This window comes from Sphaeramia orbicularis, chromosome 4 (genome assembly GCF_902148855.1).
Source record: "Sphaeramia orbicularis chromosome 4, fSphaOr1.1, whole genome shotgun sequence".
In the NCBI taxonomy this organism is placed as follows: domain Eukaryota; kingdom Metazoa; phylum Chordata; class Actinopteri; order Kurtiformes; family Apogonidae; genus Sphaeramia; species Sphaeramia orbicularis.
In genome coordinates, this window is record NC_043960.1 from 37,970,417 (window position 1) to 37,997,973 (window position 27,557).

Sequence of the window (27,557 nt, forward strand, 5' to 3'; positions counted from 1 at the left end):
GAAGTGCCACAAAAGTCGCACTGGGTCCTTATGGGTTAAAGATGAACTTCAATCACATCTTCAAATTCATCCCAAAACCTGTGTGAAAAATACTTCTGGATCCAACTGTATCTCTATCCTACGCAGATTAAATATCCTGTTTTTATTTTATGCTTGTTGAACTTTTGCTTTGAAGATTCAGACGCTTTTCGAGTGTCTCACATTACCTGCAGTTTCTTCACAATAGCTTTCTAAGGTTCAGATTGTTCAAGACTAACAGGTGCAGTGAGTGCCGCCCTCACCTCCAGCTACATGTTTTGACTTGACCTAAAGTAGCACCTGGTGAAAAGTGTTCCTTTAGGATGGAGGGTGGATTAGGCTGCATTAAACCTATGATGGGAAACGCAGGCCACAGGTTGATCTTGTATAGACAGAACTTTAAAGAAAAGCTTCCATTTCTGCAGGTTTAAGAACTCTTTTAACCTCAGGCTGTCGATTTATTGAATCAGAACACTATCACCTTAACAATACAATTGCTTTATTGATGTTTTATACATTTACTTGTTTCTTCTTCTTGTTTTTATTTCCCTTCATGTGCTGCCTCTGTCATGTCTTCTTGAATCTTGTAATCCTTTCACCTAAACATAATGTGCTACACACTTTTAATAGCCCTCAGCCAAATATAGTGTAACATTCTGTTGAAAGTTACCGCCCTGTAATTTATGTTTATGTTTATGCATTTGGCAGATGCTTTTTTCCAAAGCGACTTACAGGGGAAAACCAATTAAATCACTCAATCAATCAAATTTTATTTATATAGCGCCAGATCGCAACAAAAAAGTTATCTCATGACACTTTACATATAGAGTTGGTCAAAACCAGACTCTAAGCCAATTTACAGAAACCCAACAGAATCCTCCAGGAGCAAACACTTGTGACTGGTGACAGTGGCGAGGAAAAACTTCCCTTTAACAGCAGAAACCTCGAGCAGACCCAGACTCCTGGAGGATGGCCGTCCGCCTTGACCAGTTGGGGTTAAAGAGAGAGGGTAAAGAAAGAGAGAGCGATAGAGATAGAGACTGGGGGAGAGGGGGAGAAGGGGGGAGTAAGGGGAGACACATGGAGGCAGTTGAGGATAGGTGAGTGATGATGATGAAGGCAGGAGAGAGGCAGGACCACCGCAGCAGGTCCAGAGATAATCCTGGGAAAATCTGTGTGAAGCCTGGGAAGAACTTTATTAAAATATTTAAAATGGAAATTAATTTAGATTAGATTGTCTTTGTGTAACACTTATTACATACATATTTGAAAGTACTGAGACATTATAACTGCACAGGGCACAAAGGCCATTTGACCTTGAAAAAGTAGGTCATGGTCAACTATTTTCAATAGGTTTCTGCTCCATGCCAAGATGCATCCACAGTATAAATTTGGTGCAGGTATCTCAATGTATTCTTCAGATAATGCAATTAGGTCGTTGGATGGACAGACAGAAGATGGACAGATGACAAAATGATGTCAATATCCCTTGGCCGAGGGGTAAAAACTGAATGAGTGCTGACTTTCATTGATCCTGATGTCTACATGAGTTTAACATTTAAGAAAATCTGGTACAGACATTCACATTTCACCTTCCTCTGCTATGGTGTTAAAATGTGGTTTATTGTCAGATACCAGCTAAGTGAAATTTCTGAAGTAGTTTCTCTTTCAAGTTCTTCAGTGTCTTCTACCCTAAAGGTTCCCTGTTCTTTCTTCTCAGTGAAAGCTTACATTTATTTGTGATATAAAATGGTTACTAGACGTTAACATCCTCTAAGGATAATTACCAAACAAGGAAGCACAAATTGCATAATTGCATACAGCATAGCACACATTCAGATCATTTCATCGACTGTTCTTGTTTACAGCAGTGACGGTCGTTGGGATTAGACTTTTCCCACAGTGAGTTTTTCCCCAAGTATGTGTTATTGCAATGAGTGCAATGGCCTTATAGTCGAACTCAGTTAAGCTGGAAGGGAAGGCCATGGTGTTGGTGTTGAATATGGAGTTGAGTTTAGAGAAATTAGTGTGTGATGGTCACACAAGGTACCAGATGTGGGAGGTTCAAAGATTCAAAGATTTTTATTTTGTCAGTTCACTGGATGCACAGGACTATACAGAGAATAGAGATACCATTCCTCTTTCACCTTGTAAATTAAAAAAAAGCCAAGCAAAATCCTGTTTAAAAAAAAAAAAAAAAAAAGGTTAAATGAATGTATGCTTCATAAGGTTAACAATGGGGATGGGACCACAGCACCAGTTTGGGAGCCATTCTGGTCTTACATAACTATGACTGACAGTCAGCAGGATGACAGCTGAACTACTTCCCTCTAGTATTTATTTATCTATTTATTTACCTATCTTATTTTATTTTTTCTTCCTGGGAACTTCCACGCTTTGTAGCATTTTTGATACTTTTCATGTATATATAGGAGCCCTGTTTGTTAACATTATGCAACATTGTATGATTGTCGTGTACCAAATAAAAACTCCAGTAAAACTTGAATTATAAAAAAAAAAAAAGGTTAAAAATAAACTAAGAATAAATAGGTGGTATAAAGAATCAACTATAATAGGCTATGAAGTGTATATGTAAGTCTATTTACAATAACAGCAGTAGTGCAAAACAACAATGGTTATGAGGTGAGTAATGGATCAGAATAGCATCAGATATGACAGTAACAGCAGCAGGTATGACAATAGTGCAATATATGTAATAAAGTGTAGTAGACAGTCAGCAGCGATGTGAGAGTGTCACAGAATGTAGTCTACAGAGTCTTTGTGCAGAACAGTTGAACGGTTGCTTGGATCCTTTCTGGTCTGGAAGATGAGATGGAGGGATGAAGAGCAGCTCATCAGACTGAACCACTGTTATATGTTATGACCAAGAAGAGAAGAGACAAGACTTTGACTGAGAAATGTACACATTTATTAATGAAACATAACCCAAAGTCAAAATTACCAAGGTGGAGTATGTAAATGGGTATTAGTGTTTTTTCTGTTGGATGAGTCTGGGATGTTGGATGAAAGCTGTAGTGTTAAATTACAACTAACACAGCTGAAGTAAACCAAATATACAGCAAGGTGACAGGCAGGCTGGAGAGAGGACAAAGACAGACACGTGCATGCACTCCCAAGTGGCTGGCCAGGTACACTCAACACACAACGTGCTATTAAGCTCCACCCACCAGCACCTGCAAGACAATAAACAGGGTAAAAACATTATGTACACTCTCACACACAGACAGGACCAGCAGGCCCTGCAAGAGCAGCAGGAACTTCACACCCTACTCGACAGAAATAGTCTGCAAAACCTGGACCACAATTAAACCACAAAATGTTCCACACACATCACACAGCAGCTTATATTAGACTTTTCTTAACTTTAACATTATTTTACATCTCCAATTTTCAATTCTCTTAAATGTTCCAAGTCTAAGAAGGGTATTTTGGTCATGTACAAAAACTACAGACCTGATGCTATTACCTACCATGCTTTGCCACTGTCCTAACCTCAGCAACCTACTAGCGGTGAGAAGCAAATTGATATGGACAAGGGAAAACAGGGATACAGACAAGTAGATAACACAGTTCTATTCATGATATGTGGCAATGTGTCTGCCACCACATTCTCTGATCTCTTACCAGTACAGTTGAAACTAGAAGCACTCGGAGAGCGCAGACCTCCGCCAAGGCTGATCAGTGGCGCCCCCCGTGGGCCCCCCACCCCCGATCACCACCAAAATTTAATCATTTCTTCCTTATCCTATTTCCAACAAACCCTGAAAATTTCATCCAAATCTGTCCATAACTTTTTGAGTTATGTTGCACACTAACGGACAGACAAACAAACAAACAGACAAACAAACAAACCCTGGCAAAAACATAACCTCCTTGGCAGAGGTAACAAAGAGCAGCTCCTCAGTATCTGACGATAAAATGATGTAACTGCTGTGTATTGTTACGTTGTACTATGTTACACTATGTTTTGCTTTGTCATACTTTGTTGTGTTTTGTATGTTCTTATATTGGTATGCTGTTATGCTACGGATGATGACTTCACCGCCCATTCTCTGCTCACATTGCATGAAGTCATGTTTCACATTTTTTTTAGTCTGGTAACAGCCAGTCACAGCCTTCAAAAGATTATATCAACAGGGTCAACTGCACCTCAGTGAAATGAAAGTTCCCGCTATTTTGTTACTCACACGTTCTGAATTTTCTTCACCTTGAGCTACAACTCCTTGCAAGAGGTTTTTGGGCTGAGTTTGGACCACTCTGAGAGATTATCGATATTTGCAAGCAATACGTACAAACTGAGCACTAAGGTTGGCAGTATGAATGTGGCCCTAGAGTCCAATTTACTTAGTTAGCTCCTGTCATTAGTCTGCTGATCAAAGCTCATAGGTTTATGTTACATCAATACAGGAGTGTATGTCAATAGCAGGATACTGTGAATATGGATGTTGAAGAAGGAATAGAATAGAATAGAATAGAATAGAATAGAATAGAATAGAATAGAATAGAATAGAATAGTCAGGCATGTGGATAAAGTCCCATGTCTGATTAAGTAAGTAAGTAAATTTTCACACTTTTCACAGACAGTCACAAAGTGCTTTATCAAATCAAATCAAAATCAAATCAAATTTACAGAAACCCAACAGAATCCTACAGGAGCAAACACTTGTGATTGGTGACAGTGGCGAGGAAAAACTTTGTACCTGTACCCTGTAACCCTGTAACCCTGTAACAGGCAGAAACCTCGAGCAAACCCAGACTCCTAAAGGATGGCCGTCTGCCTTGACCAGTTGGGGTTAAAGAGCAAGAGTAAAGGAGGGGAAAAGAGAGAGTGATAGAGATATAGAGAGACTGGGGGAGAGGGGGGAGGTAGGGGGAGACACACGGAGTAAATGTAACACTGTAAAGTAGCAACTTTACATTGCGAAAAACGAATAAAACAGTACAAGTAAAATACAATTAGAATACCCGTAAAACACAATAAAGTACCATTAAAAACAGTTTAAAATAGGATGAATACATAAAGTGCAATCATTATTAAGTTATCTGAGAATTTTGGAATATGCAGACTACAATAGGACTCAAGAAAAGGAAATGAAATGAAACACTGTTAGATAGATAGGTAAATATTTTAAAATATGTTTGTACTTATTTAGAACATTTTAATTTATTAAAGATTATATTATAAATTGTGTCTCTTATCACATGTTTAAGGGCCCCCATTTATAAGCTGAGGACTGCTTCTGGGGTGTCCAAAGTGTATCTTGTAAATGAACTGTCTATTTTGACTGTAATAATTTTGGGATGGATGGATGGATGGATGGATGGATGGATGGATGGATGGATGGATGGATGGATGGATGGATGGATGGATGGATGGATGGATGGATGGATGGATAGATAGATAGATAGATAGATAGATAGATAGATAGATAGATAGATAGATAGATAGATAGATAGATAGATAGATAGATAGATAGATAGATAGATAGATAGATAGATATTTCAAATTGTGTGCAATAGAAATATGTGCAAATTAGAGATATACTGTATAAAAGGGTCCAATTTAAAACATCTAAAAGTATTATAAAAAATGTGCCAGTGTAAACATACAGGTGTCAGACATGAGGCACATGTTCCATGAATGGTTATTGCACATTACAGTGGGGTATGGAAAACTCAAACTGGACATTATTTGATGATGATCAGCTGGTTTACTGTATCTTGTTCCCCTCATGTCACATTATTTGCCTCACTGCATGTAATGTCAGCCAGGCAGCAGACAGAAGTGCTGTGCGGCAGTCAGACGCTGAGGGGTCACAGTGTGAGTCCATCATGTCAGAGCTGCAGACTGTGACAGCAGCTCCCCGTGGACATGCCACCTGACTCACTGCACTGTCACAAATCACTGTCGTCCATGTGAGGGCAAGTGTTTCACCTGTGGATCTGTTAGGTCATTTCACTCTGCAGTATCTCTCACCTCAGTTTAAAGGGGGCATGTCACTATAGCTTTCAAGCTTTTATTGTTCGTGATCTCTTATAACTGTACTGTGGGAGACAACTGCTTATGTATTTAAGTAATAAACATGTGGATAAGTACTATTACTTACATTACGGGGATGAAAATCTGTTACTTGTGGGCTGCTGTTTAATCAGTCGTTTAAATATTATAGATTACGTTTGCTCCTTGTGGCCTTCTTCAAAGTGAATGATATTGACCTCTGCTGGCTGCTATTTGTACATACACTTACCTCAACAAGGTTATGCTGCTCTTTGGTCCTTGCCCTGTGGGAGACTAACACAGCAGGAAGAACTAACAGTGCAATTAGCAGAGAAAGGTGGCTTATGTAACACATGAACTCAGCCATGTGGCCTACAAATGGACTGTGCCTTTTATCGGACAGCATTGGGGAGAACTGAACCCTTCACAACACAATATTCTAATTATTATAGCATGGGTACTTGGCTTTTAATTTCCATTTTTTCACCTTTTGTGAAATCACTAAGTATAATAAATATTACAATAAATACAGTTCAGGATAAAATCATTATAATCAACTGAGTCTGGTAAATTAATTGAAATTCCATCTAGTAACTATGCAGAAATATACATTTAAATATACTGAAAATATGTTTATATTTGATTGATTTAATTGCATCTACATTTTAAGATATTTCTACATACATACAGTATTTTCATGTATTAAATTTTTTTAATAGGCATATTTACATAAATACATTACCTTTTAAACACTATAATGGGTTTGTTAATCAATTATTTTTTAATAAATAAACAATCAAATATACACAAAACTACAGAGAAGTTGGATGTCACCCATACTGATGTTTAGTAAGACAGACCCTTTATTATAGAGAAGTTAAAGCCAATCTGCTAAATGATACATTGACCTTTTTTTAAAAAATTATTATTATTATTATTTATTTATTTATTTATTTATTTATTTGTTTGTTTGTTTGTTTTTAGGGGTGGGGTTCTGTTGGAACATGGGTGGGAAGTAGGGGGTGAGGACTGTTCTTGTTTGTATTAATTCATGCCTGAAACACAATTCTGTAGAGTCCCTGCATAAATACCAATAAAAAGACTTTGTGCAAAAAAAAAAAAAAAAAAATATATATATATATATATATATATATATATATATATATATATATATATATATATATATATATATACAGGGTGGGGAAGCAAAATTTACAATATTTTGAGGCAGGGATTGAAAGACAGTGTATGACCAATTAGTTTATTGAAAGTCATGAGAATTTATTTGCCACAAGAAAATTGACATAATAGAAAATGTTTTTATTCTATGTGTCCTCCTTCTTTCTCAATAACTGCCTTCACATGCTTCCTGAAACTTGCGCAAGTGTTCCTCAAATATTCGGGTGACAACTTCTCCCATTCTTCTTTAATAGTATCTTCCAGACTTTCCCGTAATAGTTTTGCTCATAGTCATTCTCTTCTTTACATTATAAACAGTCTTTATGGACACTCCAACTATTTTTGAAATCTCCTTTGGTGTGACGAGTGCATTCAGCAAATCACACACTCTTTGACGTTTGCTTTCCTGATTACTCATATGGGCAAAAGTTTCTGAAAAGGTATGGATAATAGTGTTAGGTATGATTATGACATCAATATATGTTTGGTTTCAAAACAATTGACGTAGTGCCTGCTGAGAAAAAACAACTAAATGGTCATTGTAAATTTTGCTTCCCCACCCTGTATACACAAAACTGTACATGTAATACCCTGAGCAAAGATATAATTGCCCCATGTACAGTATGTGTGTAACACAAGACACATGACCCAAAATGAGCTCATGATGTCTTATAATTGTAAAACGTGGCTAATAATACTCTTGATTTCTAAACAAATTTTGCATCCATCTCTGTGAGTGCTCAGTGGTCTAGTGATTCCACCCACAACACATGTGTGTCATGTCCAGATGCTGCTCAAACAGCATTAACAGTTACTCAGACACTCCTTACATTGGGGACAATATAGAACACTTCAAAAGGTCAAAGTTCATCAGATGTCACCATGCCACAGATGTCACAAACCATGTGGGAACGTGCCATTGGCCTGCCTGATGCAGAAATTAAGCCCTGGAAAAAGAGTGGAATAATATTCCACAGGCCACAATTGACAACCTGGTCAACTCGATGAGAAGACGATGTATTGCTCTACAAGAAGCCAGTGGTGGACACACAAGATATTGAGTGGTGATTTCTTACAACCGGCCCCCTGACACGTCCACATGAATGTCCCTGAATGCCAGACGCCACTATCGTCCTGTAATGAATACTAATCTGCACCACACTGATCAACAAAATAGTATGTGATTTAATATATTGTGCAACACCTAATGTTATTAAAAATTTAAAGAGTCACATGGTCTTTATATTTTTGCTCAGTGTAGTTTAACAGACAAATTGACAGAATATTTCCCAACAAATCTAAGTACATTCACCAGGTTTTTTTTTTTTGGCCATAATGAACGAATTGTTATGCCAACATTCATTTTAAACATGTCAAGTCTGCAAACCCAAACTTTGTTGATGTTTTCCTTGAATGTTCATTGTGTGATATTTAGTTACATTAAGTGGTGACGTTGCAGATTTCAACCAGCTGAATACCCCCACCCCCAGCCTCTCCAGTCCACATTTTAACATATAATATTTGTTGTTTGTTTATGTACAATTTCAGTGTTTTGTCTTGTTTTTTTTGTTTTGTTTTGTTTTGTTTTGGGGGGGGGGCACTAAAAACTCTAGAATAAAATTTTGTTTTTGTGTTTTTCCTCCATTTTAAACTGCTATTACACTCTTATGCAATAAATTGTAAATAACTGCCAAATATTCATAGTTCCAAGTCTTCTGGAAAAAAAAGGACAAAAGCATTTACTCACAGGACATTTTCTGACCTTTTCATTGTATAAAAACAAAAAGTTTAGGTGGGCCTTTTGAGGCATGACTTAAAAGGATTTAATATAGTTTTGGTAAAATTTTAACAATATTATGCCTCAGCTTCTCATTTACACATGTACTTTACAACTTACAGATATACAGAAGATCTACAGAGGCATAAAACATCTAGTAACAGGCATAATATTGTAAAAATGTCCACATACTCGTCTTAAGAAATTTGTTGTTCATGGTTGTTCATAGTTGTAAAGGAAAGAATGAAATTATTATTAATTTTTCACATTTTTGTGAAAAGGTAGTTTTGTAAATGTAAAGATTTTCATCATGTAATGTAATTTCTTTTGTTTACACTAAAACAATGATGGAAATGTGTTGTTGTCATTATTTATCAGTTATTTTGCTACTATTTTACTGGTCTGAACCATTTCAGGTCTAACTGTTCTGTATGCAGACAAAATGACTTATTCTAATGGAGGAGAAAGGATAAAAAGGAACAAATAAGTCGGAAATATTAGATTTAATTTCTGCAAGTAATTCCACCTTTTTTTAGTTTGGTTTAAATTCATAGTTTTTTCTGTTATTGGGGAAAATAAAACTCAGGCGGAACTCTAGTTTAAGGCACATTCCTTCTGCTTTGGCAGGCGCACGGAAGAATTAAGCGGTGACACACAAAGCGCTAGCGTTTCCGGCCAGCTCAGCGCGTCAGTCTTGTGGTGTTGTCAGTTTACAGCCTGTCAAACACTGGTTCCAGTTTACCTGTTTAGATTCTGCGGGCCGTAGAAAAACAGCCGAACAGTGCGGAGAGATGGTGCTGCTGACGATGATCGCTCGGCTGGCGGACGGACTGCCGCTGGCCGCATCAATGCAGGAGGACGAGCAGGTTACAAACATACACACCTTTATGTCGCTTAGATGGACTCTGGTTGGATGTTTGCTTGTTAACAGAACAGCCAGACCTCTCTGATAAACGCTTCTTTTTTCCCTGTGCTAAATGCTAAGTTTTACAAATACTGTAGTAGGTGTGTAAAAGGCTGAGTGACTGCAGGTTTTACAGGATGTTTGTCCTTATTGTGTGGAACCTGGAGGACACAAGGACTGGACTGGTTGGCAGTTGAATGAAACTGAACTCCTGATGACTCGGTGATATGTGGAGGCGTCCTGCTTTCAGAAGGCCTACCTGTCCACAAAGGCTGCATTTATTTACCTAAAGCACCTGACTCATTCCTCAGAGGGTTTAAAGAACAGCCCCAACCCCCAAGCAGATGTTGTCTCAAGGCATTTCAACATTACAAGACTTTAACTGTGTATTTGTGAAACTTAGCATTCTGCTTAGTGTTCTCCAAGTCCTTCATTTCACAATCAGACATATGTACATTGTGTACTTCAAACAAGATGACTTTCATCAGGTTAAAAGCAGATTAAGATATGCTTTTTCTCAGTAAAGTATGTAAAGAGTAATGCCTAACTGATTATTTTTGCTCATTTTAGAGGCTGCAGATAAGAAAAATGACTAAAAGAGTCTGGTTTTGACCAGTTTCAGATGGGTGCTTCTAGGAAACTGGGTTCATTTTGGTACCTGGCAATTTGCCAGCTTTTTAGACGCAATAAGAAAGGATACATTTAGACAGATTTCCCCCCAGGATGTACCTAATGATGGCCTCAGATAAAACAAATAAAGAAATAGGCTAAAATTTGCTTAGAGGTCTTATGTATGTCTTTGTGCATAAGAAATCAATATAAGTGAATCCCCAAAGGAAATTTGTGTTGGTAAATGGAAGTTATGCAAATTTACAGGATTTCAGTTCTGTTGCAACATGTTGATGGTCATATGAACTATGTTTTCAGGTCAAAAATGTCCAATTTCATCACAATTAGTGCTATATTTTCATGTCACAAATGGCCAAGTTATATTTTAACTGAATTTGCCTGAAAAACAAATATTCTATTCTTTTAGATTCCCCAGTTTTTCTTACAAGATTATATACTACATATCACATGTTTTATTTTTACAGGTTGGAATATGGAGTATGGTGCTGATCCATCCTGTTTATGTTACGTGAATACATACATTAAGAATGTCACATGTCATTTTTTAAATCAACAGTTTTCTAATAATAAGCATTTTTATAAAGAAATAACAATTCTATATTGTTATTTACTCTTTAGTATGATGATAAACTATACAATAAATAATTATGATCCTAGTTTTTGCACAGGGATCATTTGTGGAAACGGTGACATGGCTGCCGAGCATCAGTATGATGGGATCTGTAACAACCATGTCACATCTGTCCACTGCCACATTTTGTGTTTTTGTGTCAGCTGTTATTGTTTTAGATCCACATTACTAACATTTATGAATAAGAGGATAATTAGCAATAGTAAGTATATAAGTTTATTCCTAATAAAGTACTGGTACTGACCAGATCATCATGGGTAATGTCACATCCGTCCACCAGTAAAAGTTTTCACATACACGTGCTATTTAAAATCCAATATTTCTGAAAATATAGCTTCCACTCTCAAATAATATCAGTAGTCTGTGCACAAATATATTAGCATTATTTCAACACAGTTCTATGCATTTCTTACAACTTTTTTTTTTTTTTTTTTTTTACAAAAATGGCCACTCATTTGACCCCCTAAGTAAATTTTAGCCGACATATACACACACTCTAGCTCTGAGCCATCCCAAAATTTATGAATTTTTAATAAAATAATGGGGGCAAAAATTGGACCAAAATTGGGACAGGAAAAGCTACCTAGGTGTCAGTGTATTTGATCTGGAAAACATGGCAAGAAATGGTCTTATACACTGCTTTAAATAAAGACACTGTGTTAAATTTGATGATCCTAGTGATTTTTTTCTAATTCAGACATGTAGGTTTTTCATGAATCAGTTTCATTCCAGGTTTTGTGTGTAACCCATCGTGTCCACTTGCGTTACATGCAGAAGCTGCCCATTTAAATACATATAACTTGTGAGTGATTTTGCAACAGTGGCCATTTTTGTGAAACACCCTGCCTTGCATAATTAGTTTGATTCCCAAAATGTACCTGTGAGCAAATAAAAAGATATTCGAAAAAAATAGTAGCGCGTAATTTTCGTGTCCTTTTCATCGTGTTACACGCAGGTTTTTGTATAAAAATAATATAAGAATAATATAAAAATGTGTTTTATCTGAAAAATAGTTTCTCTTTTATCTCAGTAAGCATTTATTTTTAAAATAGGCCCAATGTGTTTCCAAACTTGCTTCATAACATTAGTCTACATCTGGTTTGAATTTTTAGCCCCCATGTCCTGTTTTTAGGGACCAGTTTCATAGAAGCACCCATATGTAAAGTGTCATGAGATGACTTGTGTTGTGATGTGGCACTATATAAATACAATTTGATTGATTGATTGATTGACTGATTGACTACAATATTGCTGAAGATAATGTGTGTGATCCAGTCACAGAGTCCCTATCACATATTCTGACCACCAGAAAGCACTGACAAGTTTGATTTTCAACCCTAAAGCTACATTCACACTGCAGGCAAAAGTGGCCCAAATCTGCCCATATGTGACCCATATTTTATGACAGTCTGAACACCATCATTTCTTCCCCATATCAGGCCTAAGCCACTCTTATATGTGGTCCTAAATCAGATACATATCTGATATTTTGCTAAATGGTTGCATCTTTTGACTCTTACATTACTGAAATGCGACAGAAGGGGGCGAGACTTGGCAAAATCCATATTTACTTCTGTAAAAGCAGTGTGACATCATACTTTCTGTGCATATGGGTCACTTTAGACTCCTCACACATGAGTCAGTCGCATTTAAATTATAATGTGAACAACCACATAAAAAAATTGATTTCAGTGGAAAAAAACCAAAAACAAAACAAAACAAAAAACAACAATTGAGCAGGAAGACCTGCAGAGTGAACATAGCCTAAAAAGCTCCTCGTTCATGGTTTATGGATTCTGGAGTTCATCATCTGACCGATTGCTTTACACTAGTGTTTTAGATTGTTCCAGGACATGAAGATTAAAAGAAAACATTGTAGCATGAAGTTGTTGTAATACTGTTTGCAAATGGTTTAACAGGAGTCTAACGTATTTTCCTCACTCTCTTATTTGCTTTCATAAAGGGAAGCGAAAAGGTTTGTTCTGTCTCTGCTCTGTGCTGTGTTTCTGTGATGCTAGAGTGTCGCTTAAAAAGTTTTCAACTCACCTGTCCCACCCCCATCCCACAGATCTTCTGCCATAAAAAATTGAACACCTTTCAGCAGGAAAAGTGTAACCTGGAACAATCTGATGATTAACTAAAAAGTGCACTGTCACGACTCACAGTTCCGTCAGATGGAGCATCGCACTGCTGAGTGTGTCTCTAGGCTTTTCTTGTGCCAAGTATTTATTTTCAGTGCACTTTTTAAGGCTAGAAATTAAGCATCATCAAACCAAACGGTGTGAAATTAGACTGTAGGTGGTTTCTATTTCTGTCTGTTCTTAAAAGTGGTCATCACACTTTCAATTTGTCATTATTATCTCTTTAATTATTAAGTGGAAGTTGCTTGTTTTTTTCTGTGTTATTGACAGTGCATACAAACAGTCCATTTCCTTAATAAAATAAATCCTATTGTGGCTTGTTATGTAATGACCAGAGCTGTTCTGTGTGTGTTTAGTTGGGTCGGGACCTGCAGCAGTATCAGAGTCAAGCCAAGCAGCTGTTCAGGAAGCTCAATGAGCAGAGTCCGACTCGCTGCACTTTAGAGGCTGGTTCCATGGCCTTTCAGTGAGTATGGTGTTACAGACAAACACACAAGCAAACAGTTCAACACGTTCGTTCTACCCCTGATCATTGTTTTGGATCATCTGTTTAGCTATTTTATAGAGAAAGGAGTGTGCTACCTTGTGCTGTGTGAAGCCAGCTTTCCGAAGAAGCTGGCCTTTGCTTATCTGGAAGACCTGCAGGCAGAGTTTCATGAGCAGCATGGGAAGAAGGTTCCCACAGTGTCCCGGCCTTACTCCTTCATTGAATTTGGTAAGAAACAAAAATACAAAGCCAGGGGGATAATGACTTTACCAACCTATGTTCCAGACTAACTCTCATTTGAGAATTAAACCAGGACCTCTTGGTTCATTTGTGATTTCCATGGGTCTTTGGATGTAAGTGGACAGACCTACAGCTCATTAGAACAACGACACATGGGACATTAGGCCACCTGGTCAACTTGGTCTTTTTTCTACTTTCAGCTCAGGACTGGCCATCCACTATGACAGGGGTGGCCAACCCTGGTCCTGGAGAGCCACTATCCTGCATGTTTTAGATCAGAGGTCACCAACCCTGGTCCTCGAGGGCTACTGTCCTGCATGTTTTAGATGTTTCCCTCTTCCAGCACACCTGACAGTCGTTATCAGGCTTCTGCAGAGCCTGATGATAGGCCTATCATTTGAATCAGGTGTGTTGGAAGAGGGATACATCTAAAACATGCAGGATAGTGGCTCTCCAGGACCAGGGTTGGCCACCCCTGCACTATGAAGAATTATTCCTTTTCTTTCTTTTTTTTCTCTCATCTGGCTGTCATAAAATCCTTTTGACATGAGTTTCAGTTTTTGACCACATGATATGCAAAGGAATGTATATTTGAGCATCTGAAACAACTCATAACACACCTGTATGTGATTAATGCAACCCTGAAATTTAACGTTCTACTGGAATTGAAGTTGTCTGTCCCTGATCAGTTAACTAACAATTAACTGAGTTGAGATCTGAGGTGAGCAGGCAGAGTGTGGTCTGAAACAAACCTAAGAAAAGAAGTAACAGAGCCTGAAGTTATATGTTCTTTAAATAAGGGCTTATAGATACATGGGTCCGATCAAGTGGTAACACATGGACACATTTGGTGTTCAACAGTCTCTGTCATGTAAGCAGAGTAACTTATATGCATGTATTATACATATTTGAGTAGGTATTTATAAGCACTTGAACATTATGTATAACAACATTTGGGGAGATAAAATTTTTAGGTGAAAGTTACTGCTCAGTAACACATGGACTTGAAATGGACATCAATTTTTTAAGCTTTACGCAAATATTCAAAACATCCGATTCTCAACAGAAATTGATATCAGATAGGACAAAACCTTTTAGATATTATGTTCAACTATGCTGAAAATAAATTTTGGAGTAAAATATTGAAAAGTCTCATGAGAATGAGGTAACATGTGGACAGGTTGCCATAGTGTTATGGAAAAAATATTACTCTACTAATTCGTCTAAAATAAAGAAGGATAAGTTCAAACGTTCAGTGTCAAAGAAATCCCTTTATTTGGAGCTCCATAGAAAGAGATACCCCTCAGACAAAGACTGAGACGGTCTGAACCCAAAAATACAAATCACCCTGTAGTCTTCTGTCTCCCATGAGAAAATTATGATGTGTGGAAAGTGTTTTGGTTAGTGTCAGGAACTTAGAGATAAGACCCCTGTGAGAAATGTGGGTTTGGCCTTCTACTGTGGACACAACACAAAAGAGGTCCAAACTGCTCTATAATACACAGTGACATGAATATATCCGAAATAGAGTTAGAAGCCTATATGATATATGAAATATATATGAATATATATGGATATAAGTAATATTTCCATTACAATAGTAACATGTGGACGACTCTTTACCATTGTATGCATCACCCAAAATGTTGACTTATTTTTTAAAACAACCAGCCAGATATAATCCCAATGCTTTATTTAATGTATTTAATACTAACACAGTGATATTTACAACTTGTGGTGGTCCATACTGATATAGGTAAATTACAAATAAAGAGTAATTACTCAGTAACAGTTCAGAGATAGTGTTTTTAAATGTGACCAGTGTATGAATTCACAAACTTCATCATTCAGAATTTGAATTTCTCAAAGTAACAGTCTTTTGCATGTCTTTTTGTTAATTTAATGCAGCTTAGCAGAAAGTTCAGGACTTCTCCTGTACTGTGTAAGTGGTATTTTAAAAAGGATAACAGTTCCATAAAATAGAGATCTTTAGCTAAAAAATGAGTCCACTTGATAAATGATATGTGCAAATTTTCTTTTTCATGTTGATGTTCACTTTTGCTTGATCGGACCCACATACATATTGTCATTCAAACACTGGAATAAAGAACTCATACTGGCTGAATGCAGCCTTTTACAGAGGAGAGGCTCATGACGTATTCAGGGCAACATGGACAGAAAATCCCCACAGTGTCTTGGCCTTACCCCTTCACTGAATTTGATAAGAAACAAAAAGATTTAGACAAGCCAGTGGTGCACGAATAAGGATTTGAAGGCTTTCCTACAGGGAAAACACAGAGGTGGCAGCTCGTGTATATATACAGTGTGTCCATAAAGTCTCTTTACAATTTAACAAATTTATTACAAAAGCAAATGAACAGACAAATCAGTGGAAATTATTACAAAATGAAAAGGAGATTTTGAAGTGATTTGTCTCATTTAATACACATCTATATGGGCACCATTAGTTGCATGAAGCACATCAAGACAGTCCTCGACTTCTTGCCATGTTGGCTGTATCATAGGCTCATCAATGGTGGCATCAGTAATCTTTTGCTTCAGGACATCGATGTCCCATGTCTTTGTTTGATACGGTATCTTTAGCATAACCCCGATTGTGTGTCAGTAAACCACAATACACATTGTGCCTTTTCTTGAGAAGTACCCATTTTTTAAGGGTTAATTTAACAGAATCTATTTCATCAATGCAGCGATGTGATTAAAAACTTTGATAACCACTGAGTACATTGAACAAATCTAAATAACACATCATATCAATTGCTTTTGTGATACATTTTTTTAAACTGTAAAGAGACTTTGTGGACACCCTGTATATCAAACTACAATAGACCCTCCTCATATCAGATAAACAGTTGTGACTTGGTCAGTGTATTCTCCCCCTCAGTGGAAGTCGGTCTCAATCAGAGCTAATGAGACTAATCTGCCATTTGCTGCCAGATCATTCTGTCCTGTTTCCAGGATAATGAATTATGACTCTCATTCCTAAATAATGGAAGCATGTTGTATTTCAGATTACTCCGTGGATGTCAAATGCACTGATGATCCCTAGTATGTTGTAAAATATGTATAAGTCTAATGATATGTTAAATTAATAAGTGACACAATTAGCATACACTCATTTGAGGTAAAATACTCTCTCATATTTCTTGTTAACTTTGTTTCGATATCTCTACTGTGAGACTAGAGAAAAGCTTCATTCAGCTGTAGTTTTTGGTGCTATTCAATGAAATTACATAATGTCCTTTCAGCACATTTTAAGTAAAGTGGACTGAGTGGAAACTGTATTTCTGCACTTCCTCTTGGCTGTTATCAGAGTTTGGAAAATCCAGCCTGTGATGGACTTATTTTGGCCAATTAGGTGTTTAAAGACAGGGGTGGGATGTAAAAACAGGTGATTGACAGCTGGAATGACCTATCACTAAACAAAAATCCATCCAAGTTGAAGTCCCACCCCTTCCAATGTTGCTGATAGGACATAATTTTTATGTTTTTTTATAATCAGAGGTTTTATAGGTTTTTGTTTTTGACAAGAAACACATAACATACATATCATTTTAACAGCTAACACTTTGCACTATACACACCCACTACACAGCCAGAGCAATAAAACAGAAAACCAGTAATAGCATTACATCACAATAATAGTAAAATAACATAAAAAAGAGGAAAGAGCACATCTTGAATCATAAAGAAATAAGATAAGATACAGAATTAAAAAAAAAAAAAAAAAAATTCAAGTGGGATTTATGCATGATAATGCTTTTATTATGGGGCACAATAGGACATAATTTTGGGGGGAAAAAAAGTCAGTCAGTGGTGAGTGTCCAATACTTTTTCAATCCTGTTTGAATGTGCCAACGTTTTCACGTGATGTTTGTAAAAGAAAATTTTACAAGCCAAGAAAGTCACAGTTTGTGCTGAAGTTAAAGAAACGTCTAGTTTTGTTTTAGCTCAGTGCGCTGTACCTCTGATCACATATGATACACATCACCAACATGCACATTTTACCTCAGTCGTCTAAAGTGAAGTAAAAAAGAATTAAAAGGAGGTGAAGATTACTACAGTCTGGTCATGGTGTCACCGTAAAGAAATCTTCACCTACTCCAAACAGATCGTAGACAGAGACATTTGCAACGACATCACCTCCATGATTCTGGTGTGTAGTCTTTAGTATTTACAGCCTGATACTGATCTGAGATTTTGTTGACTTGTAGAGTATCTTTTTAAATTGACAAACACCATATGCATAAATGATGCATTATTGAAATGGGATAAAAATAAATACATAAGTCGTCTCTCACTATTGAGTGCAATTAATTTTTTCAGTGGGGCACAACCAGAAGGGGACTCTCTAATTCTGTTTCATTTTTCCATAGTAACAGGACAGAGCATCACATAGTCCATTCTCGTTTTCAGTGTTTCCTTAACACAGAGGGAGGTGCAGGGGGAGGGTGCTGACATTGTACTTTTACTGATTTCTGCCCTCCATAGCTTATTTTCCATTTTCATTGCGTTCAGTGACTTTTAGTGTAGTAAGAAGGATATGCATAAAGGGATCACTGCTAATTTTCTGTTGGGAAACACTCCACATGTTGGAAAAAGTGTTTATTGTCCTGTGTTTTTCCCTTAATAGACACCTACATCCAAAAAACCAAAAAGTCTTACATCGACAGCCGGGCGAGGAGGAATCTGGGCAGCATCAACACAGAGCTCCAGGATGTCCAGAGAATCATGGTGGCGAACATAGAAGAAGTGCTGCAGAGAGGGGAGGCTCTGTCCGGTAAGGTTTATGTGGCCTGTTACTGGTTGAAGCCCATCTGAGCATGACTTCCTTGCATTGAATAAAAAAAAAAAAAAAAGACAGCGAAGATCCTCATTTTTAGATTAGATTATTAGATTAGATAGAACTTTATTAATCCCTTTTCCAGACCCCTTAAGAAATTGAGGTTCCAATAGCAGCACAACGCTGAATGTATAGTATAAGAAATATTACAAGAAAATAGTAATGCAATAACTATAAGAAACAAAAAACAGTTTCACATTGGAAAAATACTAGTAAACAACAAATAACAAAGCAGTAATAATAAAGTAGTAGTAATAATAAATAATTATAACTATTATGTTATGTTAAATATACACGATATATATGTTTGAAATCACGGTGGTGAAGTGGATAGCACTCATGTCTCACAGCAAGAAGGTCCTGGGTTCGATTCCAACACCAATCAATGGGGGTGGGACCTTTCTGTGTGGAGTTTGCATGTTCTCCCCATGTCTTTCTCCAGGTACTCCGGCTTCCTCCCACCATCCAAACACATGCACTGATAGGTTAATGGGTTAATCTGAATTGTCCATAGGTGTGAATGTGAGAGTGATTGTTTGTTTCTATATGTCAGGCCTGTGATGAACTGGCGACATGTCCAGGGTGTACCCCACCTGCGCGCATAGGTAGTTGGGATAGGCTCCAGCGACGCCCCCCCCCCCCACAACCCCCCACCCCACCCTAGTGAGGATAAAGATGGTTCAGAAAATAAACAAACAAATGTTTGAAAATTAGAGGATAAAATGTTAAAGTGAATAACAGTAGTAGTACTCATAAGTGATATATAAGGAATAAGAAGAAGAAGCAACAAGAAAAATTAATTGACAGTGAGATCAAACAAACAGAAAACATTCCACACTGGTTACAATAAACTATATTGCACAACTGTTTTGCATTTGTCCTAATTTTGCCACCTCTTCCTCCCTCTCTCTTTTTTTACTCCCCTCTTTCCTGGTTTTGTTCCCGTTTCTCCTCCTCTTTGCAGCTCTTGATTCCAAGGCCCACAACTTGTCAAGTCTGTCAAAGAAGTACAGGAGCGACGCCAAGTATCTGAATACCCGCTCCACCTACGCCAAGCTGGCGGCCGGTGGCGTCTTTTTCATCATGTTCATTGTCTATGTTCGCTTCTGGTGGCTCTGAGAGAGAAACGGAAGCGGAGGAAAGGAGGTATTGAAGTGGAAAACGAGCCGTGAAAAGCTGTCACCTTTGACTCAGAACGGGATTCCTGCTCTTGATAAGACTTTACAGATAAAGCCACCGCCCATTTTGTCCTCTCCTGTCCACGAATGTGTGATCTGAATATAATATTTGTTTTATTCTTACCAGTTATACAGTAGATACCCTGAAGTTATCATCAAGAGGAGATGAAAGTATGATTGCGTGTGTGTATGTGTATTTTCTTTCTTAATTTTTTTTTTTTTTTTCAAGTGTGGAAGAAAAAAAATGAAGAAAACAGAATTTTCCTATTTTGTGCTTCTCCAAACCTGTACTGTACCTTAACAGGGCTGGCAGATTTAATATAGTTTATTTGTTTGACAATGCAGAAAACAAGACATAAGGGTTATTCTATGCCAATTCGCTGCTGTCTTGGAAAAAATATGGCAAAATTAAAGATTTGGGTGCAAACAATCAGTAACAACCATTTAACATAACTCAAATTGTACATTATCTTTGTTGGATGTTCAGTACAAATTTCAACTCAATACAGTGAAAAATAAATCAATGGGCCTTATATTCAGAAAAATGATGAAAAGAGTCTAAACTGTAAAAGTATGTAGAGTAGAGCTTAAGGGATTTTTTTTTTTTTTTACATTAATTATCTTCAGGATGTGACCTGAGATTTGTACAGAACTTTAGGTGAATTGACATGTAATGATCCATAATTTTACATATTAAACACATCATATGATTATCGCCAAACATAATCATAGTAGTGATGGTTTCATGAGTCTGGGAAAAACGAACTGTGGTTGCAAGTACTCAGACAACATTCATCCTTAAATCAGACACAGTAAAGGCAAAAACTAATTTAAGTAGACTGGTGTCTTTTGTAGGTTGTTTTCCAACCCTGTGATTCAGGAGATTTTTTTTTTTATTTTTTTTTTGGTTTGCTATTATGGGATGTCAGTTTGACCCTGTAATGACCTCAATAGACTGTATCCACGCTCCCTTTACGCTCTCTTGCACCATGACTTTATGGAATAGCACCTTTCTGTAGACAGGCATTAAAAAATAAGTTTTGCCATCTGGTTGATTCCTGTTATTTTATACATATATACAATATACATATATAAAGAATAAGTTTACACAAGTGTAGATTCAGTTTCATGGTCAATTCAGGCTGTGTCACAAGTGCTACTGTCGCTGCTCACAGCTGGAAAGGACACTTCTTTTTTTCCTGTTCTGTCTGCTATCTAAGAATAAAATCATTTGCACAAGACACGCTTCCTCTCTGTTACAAGACCTTTAGCTGAACTGGTGATGATCAGGATGTTTGTGCAGAGTTGGTATCAATTTGTACCAAGCCACACACACACAGTAGATAGATTTCAGTTTGTGTTACATTGATGTTGTTTTTAGACTCATACTGGGTAGAATGTGTTATTTCCGGGTAAGTGAGTTGTCGAACAAAAAATACAATATTTCCTGCTACTTTGACAGTAACATACACTAATACTGATGCTGTCACTCAGGGCAATCCCATATAATGTGTGAAAATGTGTGTGGGGGAATTAATTTCTTAAAGGGGGCTGTTCATGTCATGTACTGAATGCTCTATAATGTTTTCAGGTGTTTGCTGATATTTATTAGTCTTTAATCAGGTACATAACAGTAAACAATAACAGTGCAATAGATAAGGAAGTTAAAAAGGACTAAGACAATGAAAAAGAAAAAAATAACATGACATTTTGCACTTTATTCCTTCTCACTTATACTGATGTAGTGACTCAGAGGGTGATCCAAGCAATTTACAAAAATACGTATATATAAAAAAAAGATGAATTTCTTAAAACTAACAGTTTTGTTGTAAATGACCTATCATCCTGACACCCAGGAAAGTGAAAATTTTAGCTTTTTTACATTAAACAGTCATCTTGATTGGAAACTGCATAATGCAACAGTTTTTCAGATACATTTTTTAAAATTTTATTTATTTTTTTAGTGGAATGTCCTTTGCAATGGACAGTATTTTTTTAGTAAAACTGTCAAATTTTTGTCCCGAACAAAGGACAAAAAGGCATTGCTGGGTCTCAAAAGGCTATGAATCATTGTGAGGGGCTGTTCACATCCATGGCACTTTGCAGTTAAGAGGGTCAACATGGTACAGATTTTACTGAAAGCTGTAATGTGATTTCAGGTGTTTTCTGCTATTTATTAATCTTTATTTAACCAGGTATCTGCACAGCAAACAATAACATAATGCAACAGAAGAGGACATTGAAATATTTAAGACCAGAAGTAAGTAATCCCAGCTCCATAGAGTAAAAGTCCTGCCATGTATTTGTTCCAACCACTCACTGAACCAGCCCAGTTTGATGAGCACAACCCCTCATCCAGGTAGATGGAAAATTAGTGGAATCACCTGTGGTAAGTGAACAGGTAGAACCAATTCATGGCAGGACTTTTACTCTATGGAGCTGGGATTACCCACCTCTATTTAAGACTGATAAAATAAGAAAAAGAAGATAAAGGTAGTAAAGGTGTCTTTATTCCATCTTATGATGTCATAACACCAGAAAGCAGGTCTCCCAATATCAGCAACCATGAGGAATATATTAAATAATGACTGGATTGTGTTGTGGAGACACCAGATTTAACGACAGAAGGAAGGAGGAGGAAGTTACAAACACAGGCTGGTGATTCCACTCTTGACCAGCAGATGACAGACTTTACCAGCTGTTGCTCAGATGCTTTTGAAAAGTGAAGCTCTAAAATATCCCAGCCTTCTGACAGTCCTCACCTCCCTTTCACTGAGCTCCAAATCATAGGTTAGTTTTAAAAGATGGAAAAATATAGGCTGCAGTTTACGGCGTTAAGAGGAACGAGCAAAAACAGACTGGTGCAGATGTAGACTCACAGCACGTATGACACTGAATGCAACATCTACCACAGTGAGCCTACAGAGCTTCGGTCTAGTTGTTCGACTTTAGGTAGAACAGGAAACAGCAGTGAAAAAAATGAGAAGCAGCAGAGGGTAGCGTGCCAACAACAAACCACAGTGCGCAGGGTGACCTTTTCACCTCTAAAGGGAAGTGGGTATTTGTGTGTTCGGCCTCAATTGTAATACAAAAGTCAACTTTCTTTGCAACTTTGCTCTACTACATGAGCTTTGCTTGGCTGAGGTACATTTTACAGACATCACTTTTATAAACTGTCTCTGTTGTTGTTGGTCTTTTGTGATACTCTGCTCAACTTTGCAGCTTTTTCTCTTTTGTCTATCTTGTGTCCATGGTGCAAAGACAGCAGAAGTACAGAAAAGGTCCTGTCAGCTCTGAAAATTATTTTTTTTTGTGCTATATTACAAAAGTTGATGACACCACCTGCACAACATTCTGTTTATGTATGTTTTTTCATCATTTGTAAACTACAGTATTTCTACTACAATGCATATCTATGATGCATTCAGGATCCAAGTAAAAAATTTCACATTTTCATCACTTTAACCCTGTTGAAATACACAATAATTTTGCTTGAACTTTGCATTAAAGGCAGTTGCAAATGAATCAAAGCCTCATTTCAGAAACTATCCTTCCAAACTACTCTTACCCTTAAAAACCCGAAATTATTCTTGTAACAACTTCCAAATGACTTTTAAATCCAACCTTTCCTAAGTGATTTATCCTTGTTTATTATTTTATCCTCTGCATTTTTCAGTGAAAATCAGGTAGTTTCTTAGATTTAACTCTCATAGACCTAAAAGCAACTGCTGCTCTAAAATGTTTAATAACTTTAGAGCCACTAATCCTATCAGTGCAGTGAAATAATTCAGCTAAAATGTCATTTCTAAGCTTTTAAGCAGCATCAGATGTATTTTTCAGATGCATCCATATTCTTTGTAGTGAATATGGGAAATCTAATGTATTCTGCGACATTGATTCACCAATAAAACCCATTTAGTTTGACAAATGACAGTGGTTATAGATGTTTGTTTTTATGTAGACTTGATATATTTTGCTGAAAATGTCCTGTTTTCTTCATTTTTCTCTGTTTTAATACAATAACCTTTGAATTTATTAACCTTTTATGAACATCTACATGGTTGCTAAATTAAATATAGGAAAATACCTGATTTTCACTTCAAACATGTAAAGGATAATCTCATAAAGTATGGCTCTAAATCACTTGCTGTTGTTAAATGTAGAGAAAAATTCATTTGGAAGTCACCACAAAAAATAGTTCTGGGTTTTTATGGGTTGCTTTAGTTATCATGTAGACATTCATAAAAGTTCAGAGTAATTCCAATGGTTCTTATACTACAAAAGAAAAAAAAAGTAAATTTTTTAGCAATATATTTTATTAACTGAACATAAAAACAAGCATCTACAACCATTATCTTCTGTCAAACTACATGGGTTTCATTGGTGAATCAGTGGGAAATGACAGTATTTCATGTTCACTACAGAGCATCTAAGTGTCCAAATGGGTCATATTTGATGACCAAGAAAAGCTGAGAAACTGTATTTTATCTGAATTATTCACATATATTGATAGGATTAATGGTTCAACAGTTATTTAACATTTTAGATCAGTAGCTGTTTCTGGTCACCAGCAGCTGTTCAAGTCTTTTCAGGTTTATTACTCCTTCTGTCTATGTTTACCCTAATCCTTTCCCTTAAATGTGGTGACTTTACAGACATTCTCTTTTCAAAGACCCCTTAAACATCCGGACCTGCATTTTATACCATCAGAAGCATATATGCACATATTTCCTTTATACGTCAAACATGTCGTCCTTTTGTAATAAGGAAGAGAAAATGAAACACCACATTGTAGCTAGAGTGTAAAATCCTTGTGTGCAGTTCTGTGTGTGTAAATGTCACAGTGATTTAATAGAGGACAGCGTAGCCCTCACTTACCCCAGTGCTTTTGCTCCTTCCTCTGCAGGTTACCATAGCAGCAGTGAGTGTGTGACAGTCATGTGAAAACGAAGCTGATTGGATTAAAATACTTTGTGTGATCAGGGGTCAGGAATACAGCGCATGTACTAAACACACATAGCCTGACTTACACACACAAACACAGACAGGTAGAAAGACTGTAGTGCTACCACATTCATCACTTTCCACCAAGAAAACCTGTGTGCTGTGTACTCTTGCCAACTCATATTACCCTTACTTGATTAAATTTCCTGTCAAACACAGACACAACCACAGGACCGTCCTCCCACACTCAACTTCTCCTCATGTGCAGTCTTAAAGACACAGGACATAAAACAACATGACCTTGACCTTCACCTACAGCCACATTCACTTTGTCTCAAAGTCACTGGAACCATCAGCTTAGGCTCATTTAAATACGGTAAAAAGAGTTTGAGTCATCACATGGGCTGTTAAAGGTCTCTGAAAGAAACTCATTGTTGTTCTGCTTATTTATTAGTTCATTGATGTTTCTTCTGTCCCTCGTGTCCCCAGAACTTCACAGATATGATCCTATTAATGAGCTGTTTTTCTGCTCCACAAAAGCAGATAGATCTCAGTCTGGCAGGATGTGACTAAAAAGATGAAAAAGGAACAGCTGAAGGCAATTCTAATCAAAACAGCTAAAGGCAGTTCTATTCAGTGCTTGAATGATTGTTTACTGACTAGATCAAAATATTGTACAATATTTTCCCCTCTTCCCAGAACTGGGCTTCGAAGGAAACTCCAGCTTTTTCATATTCAAAACTGAAACCAGTTAAACAGTAGTAGCAGAAGTATTTACATAATTTTCTCACATAAAAGTACTGACACGACATTGTGAAAATACTGCGGGTAAATGCCCTGCCTTCAAAACCTGAATGAATATGTATGTTGATGAAGTTTGATCTACATATTCTTTCATTATGTTGTGTATGTAGTGAACAAGTCCATTTTTCATGAGCTGTGTTTCTAGAAGTGACAAGACACTGTTTTACAGTGTATAACAGATTTGTTCACAGATATTTAGTTAAAGAAGGAGGAGAATTAAAAGCACCAGCTGATACAGTTCAGTTTATCACAAACACTCAAAATCAACACATTTGGAAATATGTGGTTTTCAGTGGACAGGAAGGAGGTGAAAAACTGTATCTGAACAGGAACTGAAGCTGTTGAACAAATGCAGAGAAGTAAAAACTATTTGACTTAAAGATGTAGTAGAGCATAAAGTTGCAAAAAATGGAACTACTTCTAGTAAAGAACCTCAAATGTGTACTTCAGTATGCTAAAGTACAGCAGAAAAAGTACCTTGCGTTTCACTGTCTTTCACCAATGTATACTTAAAATGCTATATCCATTTTATAGAATGTAAGAGGTTAATTTGAGCCAAATGAGATCAACATACTTAAATGTTAGTGCTAACGCTAGCTAACAGTTCACACTGCTTCCAGTCTTTATGCTAAGCTAACTATATCCTGGCTAGTATTTAAATACAGGATACACAGGATGTAGTTAGCTTAGCATATAGGCTTGAAGCATGGGAGAAACTGCTAGTACTTGGCAAAACACTTAAATATGCTCAAAAGTTGATGTTTTAATTTGAGTATAATTCTGAAAGGAATATTTTTCTTAACGCAAATGTTTACCCACTTACTGGGAGTTTGAAATTAATATTTTTTGCACAGCTCACATATTTGTAAGCTAGCCGGACATAGCTAGCTTAGCATAAAGCTGCAAGTGGTGGAAACTCCTAGCTAGTGTTAGCATTATGTGAAAAATACTTAAATATGCCAAAATCTTGTCAAAGGTCAATGATTATAGCATGACTGTAATTCTGAAAGGAGTACTTTGGTTGACAAGTATGTTGGGAGTTAAATATTCTTGCACAGCTCATATATTTAAATGCCAGCCAAAAAAGCTTAGCATAAAGTTCGAGGCAGGAATAAAATCCTACCTAGTATTAGCATTTTGCCAAAAATATTAAAATTTTGACTGCTAAAATTTTCTCAATAGTTGATGTTTTTGTTAGACTATAGTTCTGAAAGGAATATTTTGGTTAACAAAGAAATTTGCCAACTGGGCGTTATACAGGGTGTCCCATAAGTCTCCATACATAGGAAAAATAAACGTTTCTTGACATAAACCATTTTTATTTATATAATATGCTCTATATGACTGCCATTTTGTCAGGAACACATTTCAATGCGTGTCTGCTGAAGAACTATAAAGAAGAAATATAAAGAAATACATGTTAGAACCATATATGTATGGAATGTATTATGTCTCCTATGTATGGAGATTTATGGGACACCCTGTAGTTAAAGATTTTTGCATGTCTCATAATTTACACAGAAACAATGTCCTAATTTCTAGTAAAGAGGTAAACATATTAGTTAATAATTAAAAAAAACAAAATCTCCAAACAGGATTAATATGCAACTAAGAACATAAACTGTCAGAACATTTTTTTTTTCTCACACTCCAACATTCACAAATTCTTAAAACATTCTTAAAACAAATCCAGCGTCTTTTACTTCTTAAATTAAACCACTGAAAATAAAATAAAGCCTAT

General features: G+C 36.7%; 1 protein-coding gene across 2 annotated transcripts; it reads left to right on the top strand.

Annotated features, from left to right (window-relative positions):
• Positions 1-9,675: 9,675 nt before the first annotated feature.
• Positions 9,676-21,118, top strand: sec22bb (SEC22 homolog B, vesicle trafficking protein b). 2 transcript variants are annotated; one of them, XM_030132757.1, is made up of 6 exons: positions 9,677-9,859; positions 13,122-13,133; positions 13,656-13,765; positions 13,854-14,014; positions 18,681-18,827; positions 19,855-21,118. In XM_030132757.1, exons 1-6 carry the CDS (start codon positions 9,785-9,787, stop codon positions 20,007-20,009), a joined length of 660 nt encoding a protein of 219 aa, XP_029988617.1. In that variant the 5' UTR covers positions 9,677-9,784; the 3' UTR covers positions 20,010-21,118. The 2 variants fall into 2 exon arrangements, with proteins under 2 accessions (XP_029988618.1, XP_029988617.1); XM_030132758.1 differs by lacking the exon at positions 13,122-13,133 and having other exon boundaries at positions 9,676-9,859.
• Positions 21,119-27,557: the final 6,439 nt, after the last annotated feature.